The sequence below is a fragment of the Ceratotherium simum genome, chromosome 2, assembly GCF_057802395.1.
Source record: "Ceratotherium simum simum isolate JZ-2026a chromosome 2, ASM5780239v1, whole genome shotgun sequence".
NCBI lineage: Eukaryota > Metazoa > Chordata > Mammalia > Perissodactyla > Rhinocerotidae > Ceratotherium > Ceratotherium simum.
In genome coordinates, this window is record NC_141901.1 from 96,175,139 (window position 1) to 96,194,278 (window position 19,140).

The window sequence follows — 19,140 nt, forward strand, 5'->3', positions numbered from 1 at the left end:
CCAACCCTCCCTTAGTGGAAAGGCTAGGGTTGTAATACTAGGTTTCGTAGAAACCTAAGAAAAGCATTGTATTGTATGGGGAGTGGAAACGAGTTAAAAAAAAAAACCACCCATAAAATGTCTTTAAAAGCTTCTTAGAATCCTCTGCCCCTCCCCACCTCTGTCAAACAGAGAAAGAAGACTGCATTACAAAGATGTGTTTCCATGAAATGTTGTTCTAAAGAAAACGTTATGTCAACAAGTCAGAGAGAAAAATGTCTTCGTTTTCCCATTCTGTGGAGTGGGGCAGAGGGACGACACCAGTTAAATAAGAAATAGAACTCCTTAATCAAAGAACCACTTTATTACACACAAAACAGCTCGATAACTGCTGAAAATTTCTCATGTGTTTCCTTTTCTTTCCCCCAAAGTTTGAGAATGTTTGAAAGTTCAATAAATAGTAGAAAAATAATCCTTTACTTAGAAATTTTGAGATGCATCATTTAGAGCTTAATGTGAGTTCCCTACAGCAATTGTGGTACCCAGATCTCGCTAAGGAATAAGGTGGAACCTTCAGAGCCCACGCTTCTATCTGGATGTGCCACGTTCCCAGCATCCGGGTGAGCAGATTTCTCTCTCTTCCAGTTAAGGAGAGCCCGAGGTTTCTGGCTCCTCGGAACATTCCTCTGGCTCAGCTGAACGAAGGTTCCCAATGTTTCATTTATAGGTTTCGTCTCTCTGTTTGGAGGTTTGCCTTCTGTTCCATTCCGTTAGCATCATGGCAGGTTCATTAATCAGGCTTATTTCCCCTCCATTTCAGAACGAGCCTCGCATCTTCACAAATGTGATTTTGTTGTTGTTTATCTTATTCTGAAACATGTTAACAGGCAGAAAATGAGTTAACCTACTCTGGACAAAGCACAAACACAAGGGATCTCTTGCTGTGGACTTGACGCTGGCTCTCTTTCCCTCCAGGACATTCCGTATCTCCCAGCTCCCGCCGTCCGAGGGGTGGGGAGACTGTTAGCACTCGGCGTCGACGGTGTGCACTGTCACGGCTGCCTGCAGGTGGTGGCTGTGATGGAGCGCGGGGTGGGGCAGGCGATAGTGGTGGAACTTGTGACTGAGGAGGGCGGCGGTCTGCGGCGGCGTGTCCAGGTCCAGGTCCTCGTCGTGGTTCCCCACATCGACGCCGGCCGACAGGGGGTCATTGTTGCACGGGGGATTCTCGCTGTCCTCCTGGGGGCTCATGGTGCTGTAACCTAGAAAATGAACAGGACAAGCAGCTGAGAGCTTCCAGACGCAGGGAGGAGATGTCACTGCGGACTAGGCGCTGGGAGGTGTTCCTGTCTGCGCCACATCAGCAGACACCGACGGGACTTGTTTTCAATGAGATCTTTTAACTGCTTTTTTCTTAAAACAATTACACAATAAACACATTTTAGACAGCTGAGAGAGTACAGATGAGAACAAAAATACAAGAACCCTTTCCCCACACCCTCATATCAACAAAACAAAAACTCAAATCACCTCACGTCCCATCAGATCCACAGAGAGCCACCACTGGTGTGTGGGCAACAATCTGCTTACACTTTCCCCCGAGATAAGGGTAAGACTATTTTTTATTTTAAAGAAAAAAAAAAAGGCAGCTTCAAGAAAAAGATCCTAAGAGGACTCAGATCAGTTGGGGGCCGGTGGGAAAGCTGGGCTTCCAAAAGCCCGAGTGTGGTGCCACAGGAAGAGAAACAACAGCCCCAGGACCTGCACGCCTGCTCCTCGGTGGGCACTGACGTCCCGGAATTCCTGCCTCCCAGAGTTAGGCGTGTGTGTGTTTTAATATCCCCTTTACAGTTGAGGGACATGATCAGAGAGGTTAAGGAACTTGCCTGAAGTTCCAGGACCTAAGGAAGCACCACCTCCACACACGCCCACAGCAACAGCAGAAGCATCTGCACTTCTCCGGAAGCTGGCTCACTGTACTTAAAGATTCATTTCTTTTGGTATTCTAAGTCATACATGTTTCAAAAGAAAATGCCCTTGCTGATCAAAGGATTCCATTCCAAGAACCCTGGCGTGTTTTTAAATATTGCAAAAATCCCCTTTAAAAATTTTGAGAAGTGACAGCTCATTAATATTTCCACCGCATCTACGGTTAGCATCACTCAGCACTCACCCTGAGTAGCACTAGTCATGTTTGTGGCTATAAAACCGATGGGCTTGCATACAGCCAGCAAGAACAGCTTGTGGTTGAAAACGCACGCTCTGTGCACAATGAGAAAGGCACTTCTCTGTCCTCAATGAATCATTTCTCAAAGGACAGAATTATTTCAGTCAGTCCAACTCAACACGCAGTTCTTGGGCACCTGTGTATATGACCCTGTGTTGGGCATTGCAAGAGACACCAGGACGAAAACCTGGTCCCTGCACAAAGGAGCTCAAAAGCTAGTGCTTGAGAAATAAAACTAGGATAAGCACAGCGCAACTCAATCATTCACTGACTGAAGATGGCTATGGGGCTGGAGGGAGAGACTATGAATCACAAATAAGAGGCCTCTCTTTTCCTTAAGGATTTCACAGCCGAGCATGAGACGGATATTCAGGAAGCTGGGTTTACTCTAATGCAGCTAACGGTAAGTGCTATAATTGAAATCCGGAACAGGGAGTAACTAGTTCTGGCTAGGGGAATGGGAAAGCTTCACACACGAACTCATGTTTTAGTCGGGCTTCAGTGGATGAGCAGTTCGGTAAGTGGCTACGAGCAAGGGAACAGGTGAGCAGAGCCACAGGGGGTGAAGCGGGAGGTTGTCCTGCACCCCGTGGCCAGGCGGAGTGCGAGCCGTAGCCGGGGACAGGGCAAGTGGTGGGGGAAAGGTCAGCTCATAAAGGCCATGGCAAAGTAGCAAAGAGAGAGAGAATATGCGATTTTGAGCAGACCGAAAAAATGCGTGGTAATTTCAGTGTTTTAAAAAGATTTCTGGTGGCAATTTGGAAGATGAATAAAAAGGAGAGGGAGGGAGCAGTCAGGAGGTTATGGCAACAGCCCAGATGAGAGATGGAGGATTAAGATTGGGGGACGGGACTGGACAGGCTGAAATGCGACCTCAGGGGTGGCAGCAACAGAAGCTGGTACGCAGTTGGAGGGGCCGTGGGGGGTGAGGGTGGTTACAGGGGACAGCGACTTGAGTCGGGACGGTACGAGGTGAAGACTTGGAGATCCCAAGTCCCAGGGAAGAAAATGAATTTTTTTGCACATCTTGATTTTGAAAGTCTGCGGGTCACATATGTGGAGATGCCAGGAGAGTCAGGGTGGAAGAGGACAAGGTCGCTGCTGTGTGTCTGTCATTCCTGAGAGCCTTCTGCTCCAGGTGCCAGGCTGGGGGCTCAACAAAGAGCAGTAACACGAGGCCCAGCTCCTGAGAAGCCTCGGTCAGGAAGGGGAAACACACCGGAAGGACCACCAAAGCCAGCTAACGCAGCTGAGGACACTGGAGGTGACACTTCAGGTGGCCCTCAGGGGAGCGAAAGGCTTCATCAGGTAAAGAAAGGAGTGGAGAGGCGCTGCAGGTGGGGAGACACAGCCTGGAGGGCTCCAGGGCCTTTGGGGAAGGGGAAAAGCTTGATGAGTGGGCGGCAGAAGCCGGAGATGCGGCTGGACAGGCAGGCTCAGGCCAGATCAAGAAGGCTGGTTGGGGCCGGCCCTGTGGCTTAGCAGTTAAGTGCGTGCGCTCTGCTACTGGCGGCCCGGGTTCGGATCCCGGGCGCGCACCGACACACCGCTTCTCTGGCCATGCTGAGGCTATGTCCCACATACAGCAACTAGAAGGATGTGCAGCTATGACATACAACTATCTACGGGGCTTTGGGGAGAAAAAATAAAAGGAGGTGGATTGGCAATGGATGTCAGGTCAGAGCTGGTCTTCCTCAGCAAAAAGAGGAGGATTAGCACGGATGTTAGCTCAGGGCTGATCTTCCTCACCAAAAAAAAAAAAAAAAAAAAGAAGTCTGGTTGAAGCTACGAGTTAGGATTTACTAACAGGCGAGGGCCCGGGGGTGGGGGGCTGGCAATGACACAGCTGCGTTAAGAGGCTATCTTGTGGCAGTGAGGAGGCTGGATGAGGAAGGAGGGGTCAGAGGCTCAGGACAGGAGGCTGGACGGGGCAGGGACCCGAGGACCTGGAGTGGGACAGCAGCAGAGTCTCAGTGGAGCAAGCAGCTGGCTTCAAGAGACTGTTCGAGTGCAGAGTGGGCTGGATCTGGTGAGCGACTGCACTTGTTTGGGGAAGATGCCAGGAGGGGTGACATCCTCGGATGAGGTCAAGATTTCTAGGTTCAGAACCTGGGCAAACAGTGATGCCTTTACAAGATTAAGAGATCAGGAGGCAGAATGAGCCTCTTAGCTTTGGCAGCACTGTCTAGAATGTCATGTCGGCTCTAAAACCTCAACCACCAAGTGCTATGGATGCTTAACCCACCTTATGCTCTACACGTCAGGGACCAAAGTAGAAAATATGGTTTTAGAAAAATCTCAGTGTCTGTGTTGATTATTTTTGGCCAATCTTGAGTGCTAGGCTGTCTTCATCTTGCTTCCAAATACTCCTGGATGGCTTCCTATCTCTGCTCATTTACAAGCACCCACGGTAACTGATAATTCATTTTCATATTCATGGTGGAAAATTCATGGTGGTCCTTCTGCCTGGCTCCCCCTCCGCCTTCCCTCATCTTGCTGTTGTGCTTCATGCCTCAGTTTGAAGGTCTCCTCCGGGAAGCCTTCCCAACCACCCCCACCCACATGGGGTCTGGCGCCCCTTCTGTGATTTTCAACAGCATTCTGTGCACATCTCTGTCTTAGATTTTACCATATTACAATAAACTATAGGGCATTCTTGTCCATTAGCAAATTCTTTTTTAAAGCACAAGGACTTATTCATCTTTGTATTCCTAATATTCAACACAATGCCTCACATAAGGCAGGCACGTAATTAAACAAAATTCACATACTCTATTCCCAAAGCTGGCACGGGTGAGTTTGTTTAGTTATCTGTGTTGTGTCTACCGTGGCATTCACCCAAGGAGTCGCTGGGCCTGGCCCAGGGGTTCTGAGTCCAGGGATGCTCTGAAACTGGCTGGTCACAGGCCCAAGGGGTGGTGACGGTGCAGCTGTCCCCGAGGCAACTCAGGGACCCCTATTTCTCCTGATGCTTTCAGATGAGAACTGGGGGCCATTTCGTTTAATTTCTCAGTGTGATCCTATTGCCAGATCCCTCAGTAACTTACTCAGGCTTCCCCATATCTCAATAACTCATGAAAATCTGGAGGGAGCAGCAAGGCTGTGGAGAAGCAGGAGGAAGCCAGACACATGCTCACTTAGCAAATTAATTGTTTACTCAGTGCCAGGGAGTTCTGTGAGTGCTGGCAACAGTGATGAAGAAGACAGACCGGTCTCTGACTCAGGGAGGAGGAAGCACTACTTAAGACACAAAGGATATTTACAGGCACTTTGAAAGGAAAAATATCTCTACTCTCCAAAAGTGTATGCAGAAAAGTCTCTGCAAAGATGATCTCAAGCGAGAAACAGGCTTCAGGAAGGAGGCCAGGCCTCCAGTAAGAATAGAAGAGTAATCTAGGCTTCTGCTTTTTGTATTCTGCTTCTATATTTACTTGACGGTGCCTAGGAACCGCTCCGGATGGTTGGGACGTGGATCCCTCGGGGACTCACTCTCCACCTTGTGGTCACAGAGAGTAACTGCAGGAGGGCATGTGTGCACCTCTGGAAAGTGCTCCTGGGCAGTGCGACCAGTTTCCGACTAGGTTTTCAAGGTTCAGCATTTGCCTTTTGAATCTTTTGAAATCTGCTTCACTAGGGAGGATTTTCCCTTTCATAAGGAGAAAATGTTGCTTAATATAATGCATGAGGTGTCTAATGCAATGGTAACCAAAACATAGATTCACAGGAACAAATATATATTGGTGATTTTTAACTTAAAAATAAGCCAGTTGATGATTAGATAGAACAAGATATTTTCAAGAGAAATAATGGGCAAAGCAGATACATAATTAGAAGCAAAGACAGGTAGTAACTGTTTCTAACCTCCACTGTGAGTGTAACAGTTAATAGTCGAGTGCTGAAAACAATCATTCTAAGTGGTCTCAGAATATTGACAAATGATGTTATACTTTTCAAAAACAATTCTTATTTTGAGCATTTTTTTTCAAGAAACAGAAATTAAAATTAGATTCATTTGGAACACAAAACTCTGTTAGCCACATGAAATACTTCTAAATAAAAATGCAGCCTGAAATCTCCAAGTTTAGCTTGGTAACATTCGGTTTTAATTCTAGGAATATCACAACTCTGAACCACAGTACAAAAGTCTAGTCAGCTCAGTACTCGCACATTTATATATTTAATTCTTTTGAGTTTCCTTTTGTGCATCAGATCCAGGGACTCACGTGGAAATATGCTCTCTGGGTAGCAGAGAGCCATACACTATGACCCTGACCCTACCAGTTCAAGGGCAGCACCAACGCCACCTCTCCGCTGGGGTCCTCCCAGATCTACCTGCAGATAAAAGTGAACTCTCTCCCCATCTTCTTCTTCATCCTCTCCTTTAAGGAAGCTGTCATATTCAGCCTCTTATCAGTCTTATGAATACATGCACTCGTTTACAGTTTCTCCCCAGATTGTAAACTCCTTGAGGGCAGAGTGGGCATGGAGGCGAAGGGGTCCACCCTGAGCTCACGCCTGCCATACATTATTTCACTTCACCCTCATGACAGCTCTACCAGGTAGGAATTTCTAATCTCATTTTAATGATTAGGAAACTGAGGTCCAAAGTAGCTTCACTAAGGTCTCACAGCTTGTAGGGGGTGGGGGGAGGTAGGATTCCAAGTGACCTCTCCTTGACCCTGTCTCATAAGCTCTTCTACACCAAGCTGCCTCGGAGATGCTGTCACTCCTTCTCCAGCTTCCTCCAGTGCCTAGCAAACAGCAGATGCCCAATCCATTCACCAAATAGGAGCCGGGCAAGAGGCATGCAGACAGAACAATGAGATTAGATCCTTGTTCTAACGCGTATACAAGGCTTATCCTCCAGGGATCACAGGGACACGAACTTGATGCCCCTAATTTTAGTGACCCACCCTACAGGTTCAGGTATGTGACAACATGCAGTTAAATGCTATTGATTCTGTGGTGCATCTGGAATTACGAGGAATGCCAGTGTCTTCCAATTCTTTCGGTGCTGCATTCTGTCTGCACGAGAAACTGTTTTTCATTCCTTGGGGATAAGAGGGATCCAATTATTGTGAAAAATCAAAGAAGGCAAGCCCTTAGCTAGACGCCCTGGCGTTAAGATACTGACGCTGCTCTACTCCTTTTATCTCAGCTGTCGCTTCATCTGCCATTTTACTAAGACCATGGGACTGCTAACAGAACATCGTAACCTCACTCAGAATTCCAGCTCTGTGTTGAAGCAGTTTCTAAGGGTGGGGGGGAGAGAAAGGATTCAGAATTTCTGCTGAATAAGAAATTATTTCTGTTGAACTTGAGTAGCCTCAAACCTGTTTTATTATTCAAAGGAGAAGAGGCACAGAACTGCCTGGCAGAACGAGTTTATGCAGGTTCAAAGGTTTTTAGGGAAAAAAGGCAGCAAGTCAAAGAAACTGAAAAATTTAAGTTCTGCTTTGACTCTCCATAGAAACCCGGAGTTTCCATTTAGTTGGTGGGAACAATGTCATTCAAAGCCCAAATTAAGAGTCTCCAACCTACAAATCAGAGCTTTAGCTTCTCCTGTTTTCCAAAGGGAGTCTGAACACCTGGCTGTCACCTAAAAGGCAATTCTGGTTGCTCCGACAAATATCTACTCCTGAATTTTTTAGCACAGGTGTGGGAGCACAGTTTGAAGACTTTTGTTTTTCAAGGTAGATGTGGAGAAAGCAGAGTCAAAAAGGCATAAATGCATTATTTATGCATTAAAAAAAGACCTGATTCTGGGAAGAAAATAAAGATTTCTGGGAAATTGAACAGCTATATGAAAAATAAAAAGATTTTACAATTACAAGAAAAGTACTACCACTCATATTTTTGTGGAACTGTGACAGTGATGCTCAGAGAGTAGGACACATCTGCTGCTCCCTGTGACAACGAGCCACAGTGAAACGGAGAAGGTGAGAAGCCACGTGGTGGCCAAGTCTTGAGCTTGTAGCTCACTTAGCACTCAGCGCCTCCACACAATTCAGCCCTGACCCTTCCTGAGCATCTCACAGGCACTTTATACAGTTCCATGACTTTGTACACACTAGTCCCTTTGCCTCTAATATCCTTTGCCCCTAACTCTTCTTTAAGCATCCTTCAAAGCTCAGTGCAAATGTTGTCCCTTTGGTGAAGACTTCCGTGGGCCTCTCAGACAAGGCTGGAGAATGCCAGAGGCCAGCATGGACTCCTGCCAGGCCCCAAGAATATGTGACTGAGACAGCCCTTAATGATGCTGGTGTTTGCCAACCAACAACACCAGAATCGAGGACCTATGAGGACGCCAACTCACTGAGAATCAAGTGGAGTGGAAGGCAGGTTCCATGAGACAATCTGACCCTTGTTTATGGAGAAAACCCAGGAAGCGATCTGTGTGCCCAGAGGTCATTTCACCTACAGCTGGGAGTGCTGAGACATAAGCAAAACTACCTTTGGGCTCTTATAAAAGTGTCTTTTTGGAAAACCATATCAAAATAATTTGAGTACAGAACAGGAGGGAGAGACCAGGGTGGGTGTGAGCACTGGCCCCCAGGAGTACACCGGGTTCCTCCAGTCCTCAAATGCAGAAAGCTACACCTTACCATGATCGCTTTCTGTTCCCGATCGACCCCAGTAGCGACGCCTCCTCTCTGGACTGTGTGCATGGCGTTCGATGACCGCGGCTATAAACCGAGTGTTGCTGACTGTGGGAAGGCAAGGATGGTTAGTGTCAGCAGCTTCTCCGTATCACCCACACTGGCTCTGAGCCACTCATTCACACGTTGGGGGAGTGTTCTCTGGAGAGCTAGAATAAATATTTTTTTTTAAGACTCTGAGGATTAGGGAGTTGGTTTTAGATCTAGGGCAGGGAGAGGTTCCTAATTACATATCTCCAAGTAACAAGCATCCAACATGCATCAAGAAGATTGCACTAAGCAGCTGAAGGCCAGGATGTCTCAACACTAATGGAACTCTCTTCTGATAAAGAAATGCTCTTTTTTCCCCTCAGTTGTATACATTAGTTAAGGGATTAAAAAAAAGCATACCTGCTGATTCCCTTTCTCAAATACTATATTGCAAAGTGATGAGGAGGAGGAGGAAAGAGAAGGGTGAGGTGTTTTAGACCAAAGAACTTAATGCCAACAAGAACATCATAAATCTTTTGAGATTTTCTAAAACAAAGCAAACACCTATACTTACTCCGAATGAAAATGGGGGGGGGGAACCCCATCGTGTCAAGGCTTCTTAAATTTTAATAAAAGCCAAAAGGATATAAGACGGAATATTTACTGTGGATCAGCCTCCTGCTGACACATTCTGCAGCGAGGCAGCCGGAATACTCACTGATGCCTCTGTCTTCGTGGCTGTCGTCGTCCCTTTCATCTCTGTCGTTCTCCAGGTTGGACATACGCACTGACATTTCTACCCATCATTAAAAAGAGAGAAACATGACTATTTAATCAAACAAAATCTCTCACTTCAATACCCTGCAGAGTGCTTGTTTGATGGCTGGGTGACAGCATTCCATCAAGAACGAGTCCTATCTTGCAAAAGGATGAACTGATGTCCCATCTATTTTTTTTTAAGGAGGAGGGAGCAGGAATCAGAAGAGAGAGAACAAGAGCGAATAATCGAGAGAGGCATCTGAAATGGATTTCTGAAGAATAAGGAGAAAAGAAGCTGATAGAGGCTAACAGATCTTTTAATCCTCTCCTAAAGTACCTGAGACAGAAGGAAGGGGTCTGAAACCCTGGCCGACTGTGCTGACAAATGGTGCTACAAATCCTGGGAAAGGCCAGGCACAAGGTCACGTGGAGGGCAGTCATCCTCAGTCTGACTGAATCTCACCAAGGGGAAAGAGCCTCGTCACGAGCCTGTCACTAAATCCGGCAACATTATCCCCTGATCCCCCGTCAGGATTGCAGTCACAGTGAAACATTCCAGCATCGACCTGTCTTTCCTGCTGCAAGGGGGAGCTAGGTGGCTCCTGACCGAGTCCAGAAAGAATGATACTTGAGCCTCATTTCCACAAAGCTCAGGCCAGTACACCCCTGGGGGCTGTAGGGAGGATGGGGATGGTCATTAAATGCTTTGCTCCTTGTAAGCGAGCACAGACACCACGATTAAGTCTTGGTATGGAAGCCATGGTTACAGATGAATCACTGACTACGTGACTTCAACTACTCCTCCAATTATTCCTCCGAACGCGAGCTCATTCACACTATTTACTGCCAGCTGCAATAGGACAGATCCACCTTCTTGCCAAGGGTGACCGGGAGATCTTTGGTCCACCCGTCGTTTTTGGAACGGCTGGGGCAGCACATCTGAGCTTAGTGAAGAATAAAATTTCCCACTCAGCATCCCAGCTGCCCTGACTAGCTTATTCCAGAGGCAGGCTGTGGCGGGTTAGTGCTGTGTAAGGAGAGAGAGGATCCAGGGATTTTCTCGGCAATCAACGTGAGGCTTGCAGAGTCCAGGCACTAAAGAATGGGCTCTGGGCCACAGGAGGACAGCAGGCTTTGGGGACTTGGGAATCTACTCTACAGAAGCTGAGGACGCAGCCCTGTTCTTATACTTACTTACAGGCTTACACGACTGGCCACTGGCCTTCCAGCCTTGGAACAACCTAAGGAAGGCTGCTGCCTCCTGGAGGAGCCGTGGGATGCGTTTCGAGCTCACCTTGGGCAGCGAGAGGGGACATGTGCTGATGACTCCGGCGGTGGATCTGATGGCGGTAGGCGTACACAGCAAGGACCAGGACCATGATGCAGCCCATGATGCCCCCAGCCACAGGACCCACGGGGGCGCTTTTAATCATGTTCAGTGTGACAACCTCATCACCTTCATTAAAATAAACAAACAGATGTCCCGTGTGATTTCCCAGGTGCAATGGGGGTGAGATGGGAAGGGGGTTGGGGAAGCTAAGTCAGAACAGTGCTTTGAGCTGTGAAGCCGTCAGAGAAAACCCACCAGAAGGTGGGAGCAGCAGCTTCGTTGAATCCCTCATTCTCAAATTCAATGCTGGCTGCCCCACACAGCGAGAGCACACTGGGCAGGCGCTGGTGAAACAAGCCGGTTGGTGAGAATCACTCACCAGGCAGCGCCAGGTGCTCAGAGCCCCGCTCACTGGGTGTGGGCTCCTCATGGGAGAGAGGGCGCTAGTGCAGAGGGGAGGGCCACCTGGGCCTCTCTGGGGAACATGTGACTGGTCCGCCAAAATAAACGGCACCAGGTACAATCAACATGTGCGACAAACATCACATTTCAAAGCGTATGGGTTCCCTTTAAAACACCATTTGCACTTTTCAGACAGGAGACTGCAGGTGGGCGAATAAAGTGACGTCTTAGAGAAAGGTCACTTCAACCGCATCCTAGCCGGGTCAGCAGTAACATGTGAGCTCAACTGTCCCTCACACAGGAGCTCGTCTTAGTCTACAGACAGGCTAACGTGGGGAGACCTTAAAAGGCAAGGCATTAATTAACTAAAGGTTTAAATATTTGCCTCACCTGCCAGCTAAGCTTTAGGAATTTGTGCTAACTCCAGAAAGACACTGAAAAAAGCTCACCGAGGGATGCAGGTCACGTTTTTGAGGTCTTGGGGCCTGATCCCAGAGGTGTTCTTCCCTACAGTGTCCATGTCCCCACCCTAAGCTACTCCAGATGCATTAGGGAACTCTGGCTTCCGTGGACCCCAAGGCCCTACACGATGATTTGTAGCCACAAAACCTGCCTTGCAAAGTTGTGAGGGAAGGTTGCAGCAGGAAATAGACGGACAGTGGTCAGTCCACCCATGGTCAGCCCTGTGCTTCTGAGAGCTGGGACGCACATTCAAACCAACTCCAGAGCTCAGCCATGTGGAAATTAGGCCTGAGAGCTTTCAGAAAAGCTTTATGGGAATGAATTCCAGGCTTGCAAAACTTGGCAGGACAGATGGCTGCTCACTCTGCACAAAATATCCAGCCAGCTTTGAAGATAATTATCTGCCTTGGGTTTGTAACTAAAAACTACTGGCAAAGGAATCAGGAAAGCAGAGAATCAATTTAAGATTTCTGACATCTACATAGACAGGAAAATGTGTATTCAAGAATTAAATTATTACGGGTTCCCAACAAACATACCTATTGCTCCCATGTCATCAACGTAGGGACTTTTGGCTCCCACAATCCCTCCAAAGCACTCTTTCTGGGGTGCACAGTAGGATTTGTCCAGGTGAGTCTTTCCATCGCTGTCCACCATGCACCATTCACAATCCAGCACACCAAAACAGTCCCTGCCAGAAAGACAATGCAGAGTGTTCTGGAAAGCAGTGTCGGGCGAGGGAGAGCCCATGGGCTTGGGCATCAGACAGCTCTCAAGAGTTCCATCATTTACTAGCGCTTACTAGTCACTCCTTGAGCGCTGTTTCCCTTTACTTATAAAATGACAATAGCAACAGTCTGCTGGGGAGAGCTGTTTTATGTCCCTCAACAACTTGGAAATGATGGAAATAAAACTGCTCTCTGTGAACCAAACCACGAAATCCACAAATCATGGATTAGTGCAGGATTATTCAAAACCATCTTAAAAGACCAAATGGCCTCAAGGTTTGTTAGACTTCAGTCTAACAGCCCCCATAAAAAAAAAGGAAGGAAGGAAGGAAAACAGGGTCAAATAAGTTTGGGAAATATTAGATAAGTTAAATAGATTCCTTACTGCCAATTTCTTAGGACTTTTAATATGTCAAGAGCAGTAAGACTCTAAGAGAACATTTGCAGTATTTCTCAAACTTAATTGACTTTGGGTTGCTGCATAATATCTCAAACTAATTTATCTGATGCCCTATCATTCTTTTGCCAAAATATACACCAAAAGTAGAAGTGGCTGCCCCCCTCCACCCACTGTTTAATCAAATGACAACCTGCAGCTACGACAGTCGAATCACCCCACCCCCAGCCCTTTAGTCAGCCACAGCCACTGTTCCCATGAGGTCTAGTCCCAAACACCCCAAGGAGGAGGGGAGGGAGCACAGACTTGGAGATTTTAGTTCCCAAAACTACCACAAAGCATATCTGCTTTCTAAGGACGAAAACTGAGGCGCCTCCACGTATCACACAGAGAGCCTTGACTGCTGGGTTCTGATTCTGGAGCCCATGAGTTCCTGCCTCATGCTTCTTGATGCCATGTCCCCTCGCAAGTTTATTCTCACATTTTATTTCAAGAACAACTTTCCCATCCACAGATGAGGCTACTAACACGTGGTACCGACGCCAAGTAGCTATAACAAGTGGAAACCAGACAACCTTAAATCTGGTGGATTAAGGCTTGTGGAAATCAGTTTTGGATCTGAAAAGTCGATACACCTTTTTAAAACATATCAGCTGGAAAAGCCCAGCGAGGCTCCCGGTCAGCACTCTTTACCAGGTGCTGTTCCCGCAGCCGTCGTGTTGACGTAAACCGAGCCCTGAGCACCACTTACCCGCTTTCCATCCTCTGGCTGCACCTGCTGTTGACACACTGGTGGAGAGCATCTTGCAGGCCAGGGTCAATGGCTGTGTATGTCACCGGCTCCTGGTGGACCTCGCAGCTTGGGTTTCTAGGCAGGAGCAATTCTGGGCTTAGGACCAATACCACGCACGTGCCAAACCCATCACGTCCCTGGCCCCTATGGTGTCAGGCAGATCTGGGTCTGAATCCTGGCTTTCCCACTTAGCTCTACGAAACCTTGGGCCAATCACTTAACTATTCTGAGCTTCAATTTGTTTATCTTTATATACAACGGAAATAATATCAAAAAAATTAGGAAGTCACAAATATTCAACAAAATAGGAATGTATACAATCAAAAGTGAATGTTATCTCCCCTCACTCACCATTCTAAATCCAACTTTTCAGAGGTAACCACCGTTAACAGTTTAATGAAGGTCCTTTTAGACATTTTTTCTATGCCTGAACAAACATATACTAGTATACGTATGCACAAAATATTCTTTCTTTAAGTTCTAGAGAAGGGACTTACCACAATTTATTTAACTGGTCTTAAAATTTTTCACTAATATAAATAATGCTATATTATGTGTTAGCATGTGTGTGTGTGTGTGTGAAGGGTAGCTACATATTTACCACAGGGTTATTTTGAAAACTAAGTGACAACGTTCCTCAAGTATTTGATACATGGCAGGCACTTAGTTAGTGCTTGTAACAGTCTCATATTTTTTGTATGTAGCACATATACTCTTAATACTTTCATAGCAATTAAATTTAAACCTGAAAGTGGACTTCATTTTAAGGCACTATGGAGCCTGAAATCTGGCTCACTGAACAGTTTCATCATTAGAATGAATCATCTTTTTACACCCCAACCCAAATCAAATCTATAAACAATAATCCCAGTAGGTGTGTGTGTATACGCATACACACACATATATTTTATGTATACACACACATACATATGTATTTTTTTTACCGGTTCTCTGCGTTGGTGAGGTTGCCAGTGCACTCATTGACCTCTAGAGGGCACTCACAGGGACATTCGCATTCATTTTGTTCCATTCTGAAAAGCAAGAAGTTACTATGCAGATGGTCAATAGCAAACTCTCTATTGTATACACACTAAAGGAACCAGAATAAAGAAACCTCAAGCTAGTTAAAAGAGACAGTGAAAAGGAAATTATGACCAAAGGTTTAAATACACAAGTGGCCTCAATCCATTGCTCTCCGGACAGATGCTGCAAACAGCACAGCTCTAAACGCTTCTGTAACCAGGACTTCCCTTTTCTCCAGGACACACCCCTGCACTTTGTTTATTTTGCAGATGCCACTTCAAAATGACTGGCATCAGTTAAAATATTCAACAGCGTGGTAAACAGAGAATACGACCCGTCGCGTTTTTACCGGTGACAGTTGAGACAGAGCCGGTCCACCATGCTACACGCACAGAAGGCGAGTGAGTCGCACGTCTCGTTGACAATGCCGACAAACGCGTTGGTCCCCGGGATCCTCGCCAGCCTGTATTTGGAGCAGTGGCTGCCGTGCACAAGGTTCGTCAGATCCCCCTGCAGACAACCCAGCGTCAGGGGTGACAGCCAACAGTGCACAGAGCAGCCCAATCCCGGGGAAAACCCTTCAAACATCTGCTAAAAATAGCTTACGATAAAACTTTGCCTATTTCTGATGACAAAAGTAGTATTTAGTCACTGTTAAATATTTGGAAAATAAAAAATTTTCATAATACCATCAGTCAGAGATAATTCTCATTTAACAGTCGTGCATATATTTTTATTCTTTTATCTACACTTATACAGATAAAATTTTTATAGCTAGTTTTGTAATCTTTCTTTTTTTAAACACATAACAATATATCATAGAATGAAAATAACTGTAAGAAGCAATGACAGGCAACTTTCAGGTAAGGAATAGTTTAAAATTTATTCAAAGGCAAATCTAATCAACCAGAAAACAGGCATTCCCACCCCCCATGCCCACCTTGGATAACAAAGCTCTCTTCTAGCATAATAAAATTATTTAAAAACCAAACATTCTGTAAGAGGCCAGTTCCTGCTTCCAGACTATTTAAACAATCCAACTAAAGCAATCATCCTCCTCTTCTTTCTATAACAAGAAAATGTGACAGCCAGCTTCTTCAAATGCCAAATTCGTCTACCATATAGAAAACCAAAGATTCAAAAGCAGCATTGTAAAGTTGAGTATGGTCATTCGTTTCTGCCTGTGTGTCATATGTAAGAGGCCAATTATTTAATCCCACGCTTGTTTCCACGCCAGTCATCCTGTATATGTGCACGGTGAGGGTAAGCTTAACTCTGAGAGTCATGGTGTGGAATGGGTTCTTAGAGATCTAGATGAATTTCCCACTGCCTGGAAGATGCCCGCTTCTATAATGTAAGCAATAAGACAGGATTATCATCCAGTTAGCTCCAACACCCAGGAACGCTCCAATTCCATTTTGGAATAACCTGGACTGTTAAGAAATTATTCTAATTTATATTCCACTAAAATTTGTGTTTCTGAAAAATTTCCAACAGAGTACCCTGGCTCTGTCTGCTGAAGACTCAGGAAATCATTGTACAAATGACAGAAGATACAGAGAGTAAGTCAGACTTGCATATGTCAACCTTACCTCCCTCTGATTACACTCTAGTTTGTCAACGTCCCTTTAAGGAGAGTGTTCCTCAGAATGGTATGGGGTCTGAAGAGAGTAATGACTTCTCTTGCTTTGAACACACTATCCTATTAACATATTCATTTGTAAAACTCTTCTATCTCCCAGACAACTGTTTTTGGAATCGCTTTCTTTGTCACTAAGTTTAGGATCTTCATTTAACCCGATACATCTTTGAAATGAATTTTAACTATACAATTAAAGATATAAATACCTACTCTAAATAAAAACTTACTTCTGGTGTGAATAACTTTTTGAATGTTGGTTCTGTCATTACGCATTTTTAGTTTTCTTCCAGCTAGGATTATTTATAAATTAATAAGAATATCCTTAAGATCTTTAATCATATCCAGGTAAGTTTGCAGCACCTCAAATCATACCGAGCATTCTCAGGTAAAAATAAGCAATTATTTTCAGATGATCTACACGAGAGCTCCCATCTAACAGGATGGATGACCAAGAAGTGACCTAATTCGGCCTTAAGAAGTTAAGGAGACTTGTGATCTCCAGAGGACAGGAAGAGAGAGACACATGGTGCCACAGATATTTATACAAGAGTGTGGGAACAGACTTCAGCAGACATTTCAAAGGGCGGAGCCTGGGTGAGTCTTTAAACAAACAAAACCAAAACAAAATACCAAGTGTGAGACCTTAAAATATTCACTTCTCCACTCTGGGCTTTATATCCCATAATTGTCAAACTGGGGAGCTGGCCTGAGGTCCTGCTCTGTCCTATCATTCTATAATTCCAAGGCAATGAGACAGGCAGGAGTAATAGTCAGACACTAGCCATTATTCCACTTCATCTTCCATCGTGGGACGGGACAGGAGAGCGTTCAGGAATCGACTTACCACAAGGCTGGTGTTGAATTTATAAAACCTCTGGACTGTTCTGTCACTGAAGCTGTTGCACAGGTTTTTCTTGACAAAGTTTGGGTGGTTCAGGATATCATTTGCTACCAGGGGCTCCTGACAAGGCCAAACAGAACAGAAGACATATGCCATATAATTAATGAGCAGCAGGCTGCTGGAGAACTCAGCTACCAGCTCCGTAACAAATACCTTGTGGGTTATGTGCTGTTGTTCCACAGGTGCGTGTCCTTTAGGGTCAATGAGGGTTGGATGTGCCACCAGATAACCCCTGTCCTCCATTATGAAGCACCTGTACCAAAACAAGCGACATTCCTCACTCCTATAAGCTGTTTCTCTACACTTTCAGAGAGCATTTTTCTTGCTAGCCCTGAAACAAAGGTATTTATTTCATGTTCTGGATTAAGTGTTCATTGAAAAACATTTAGGAAGGCTGGCAGGCAGGTAGACAGATACATTATTCTTGTATTCTTGGATCACCTGGCATACAGTTTAAGGTGACAGAGTTACTCCTCACTCTGAGGTCACCTGCATAGATCATACAGAATGTGCCCACCCAGTCCTAGTAAGATGGACTTGATCTTTTCAAGAGTGTATAAGTGGGAAGTTTATTCTTTTTTCAGAGGGAGACTCTAAAGGAAGTGGCCTTGAGTATTTATAGACACAAACTTTAAGTAAACCATACAATTTCTTCTTTTGATGATAAACATACATAAAATATGACATTCAGGGACATACAAAAATATATTTGATGGAAACACTAAATAAATAAAGCTAGACTCGCTCTAATCAAGACTACAATTACTCTGCAATCATTATAACAGTTTGCTGTGAATCCTGCACTTCCCCATTAAGGGCCAGTGTGAAATTCAGCAGTGATACGAGCCCATGAGATTGAAATAAGAAAGCTATTTTAAAAGTGGCCTGCATGAAATCAAGGGGATGCCCTTGCTTTGATCAGACACCTCAGAAATTCCGGCAGCAGAGACTTTTACTTCCATGAGCCTCTTTCTGGGGAAATGTACAAGGGAACAGTCTAAGCGTCTGAACATCTCATGAAGACTTTGGTTGAATAACTCAGTTAACATCAAAGGTACTACCCAAGAGTACCCTCTGGTCTTTCTGGCACCCAAGAAATGGGAAACCTCTAATTACCGACTCCTAGAGAAACAAGAGCTTCTGGAGAATTCTGTGTCGCAGTTTCTCTCCTCGTTATGAGCCAAGTTTGTTTGTCTAAATCATGAATGGATGCATTTTAGAAAAATAAAAGGACAAAACCTTCTTAACAGAAGACCCAGGTCAGGGACTGCACTTCTGGTCCTGACCATGGCAACGTGGCTGCCATTCAACCAGAGGTGCTGACCTCGTTTTCTTTGTATTTTGCAGCTGGATAGGAAATAGTGTCCCTGAAGGGCTTACCTTATTTTGTTGCCACCATCTTGGTTACAAACTGGTAATAAGTCCATCAGAACCTTGTAGAAGTACCTGAGCGTGAAGTCGATGCCCATCACAGCTACGGTGTGCCCGGAAGACAGCTGTGTACTTCATGTGGAAAGGACCAGTGAGAACAAGAGGTGTGTCTTATTTAAAGGTAAAAGCTATGTTCACTCCTAAGGACATTGTATGGTTTCAGAAATACATGCCTGCTGTTCCTCCACATTTTCCACCCCCATAACAATGGTCAACTAAATGATTTAGCATAATAGGGAGATCTGACGAGAGAAAAATTTAAGACTAAAGGTAGAACTTTCAGATCAGCCCGAAAGATGGCAGCTGCGGAATACGGCTAGTCCCAACTACGGATGTTCTGACAGCGGCTAGATTATTCTCAGGCAAGACTATGGGGGAACAGGCATCAGGTGGGAGGTCAGATGCATGGCTATTATGGTTCCTTCCAACAAGGAACT

The 19,140-nt window shown here is 45.4% G+C and overlaps 1 protein-coding gene across 2 annotated transcripts in view; it reads right to left on the minus strand.

Moving 5' to 3' along the window:
- Positions 1-321: 321 nt before the first annotated feature.
- Positions 322-19,140, minus strand: part of CACHD1 (cache domain containing 1) — a 208,221-nt gene continuing 189,402 nt past the window's right edge. The window contains exons 17-27 of one of the 2 annotated variants that reach the window (XM_004431450.3): positions 18,653-18,775; positions 17,426-17,525; positions 17,216-17,332; positions 15,079-15,239; positions 14,651-14,737; positions 13,665-13,781; positions 12,328-12,479; positions 10,889-11,050; positions 9,554-9,631; positions 8,812-8,913; positions 322-1,241 (exon numbers count right to left, since the gene is read on the minus strand). In XM_004431450.3, coding sequence (XP_004431507.2) covers positions 1,003-1,241; positions 8,812-8,913; positions 9,554-9,631; positions 10,889-11,050; positions 12,328-12,479; positions 13,665-13,781; positions 14,651-14,737; positions 15,079-15,239; positions 17,216-17,332; positions 17,426-17,525; positions 18,653-18,775 — 1,438 coding nt within the window. In that variant the 3' untranslated portion in view covers positions 322-1,002. The remainder of the gene's footprint in view (positions 1,242-8,811; positions 8,914-9,553; positions 9,632-10,888; positions 11,051-12,327; positions 12,480-13,664; positions 13,782-14,650; positions 14,738-15,078; positions 15,240-17,215; positions 17,333-17,425; positions 17,526-18,652; positions 18,776-19,140) is intronic. The other variant, XM_087449533.1, reaches the window with a different exon arrangement.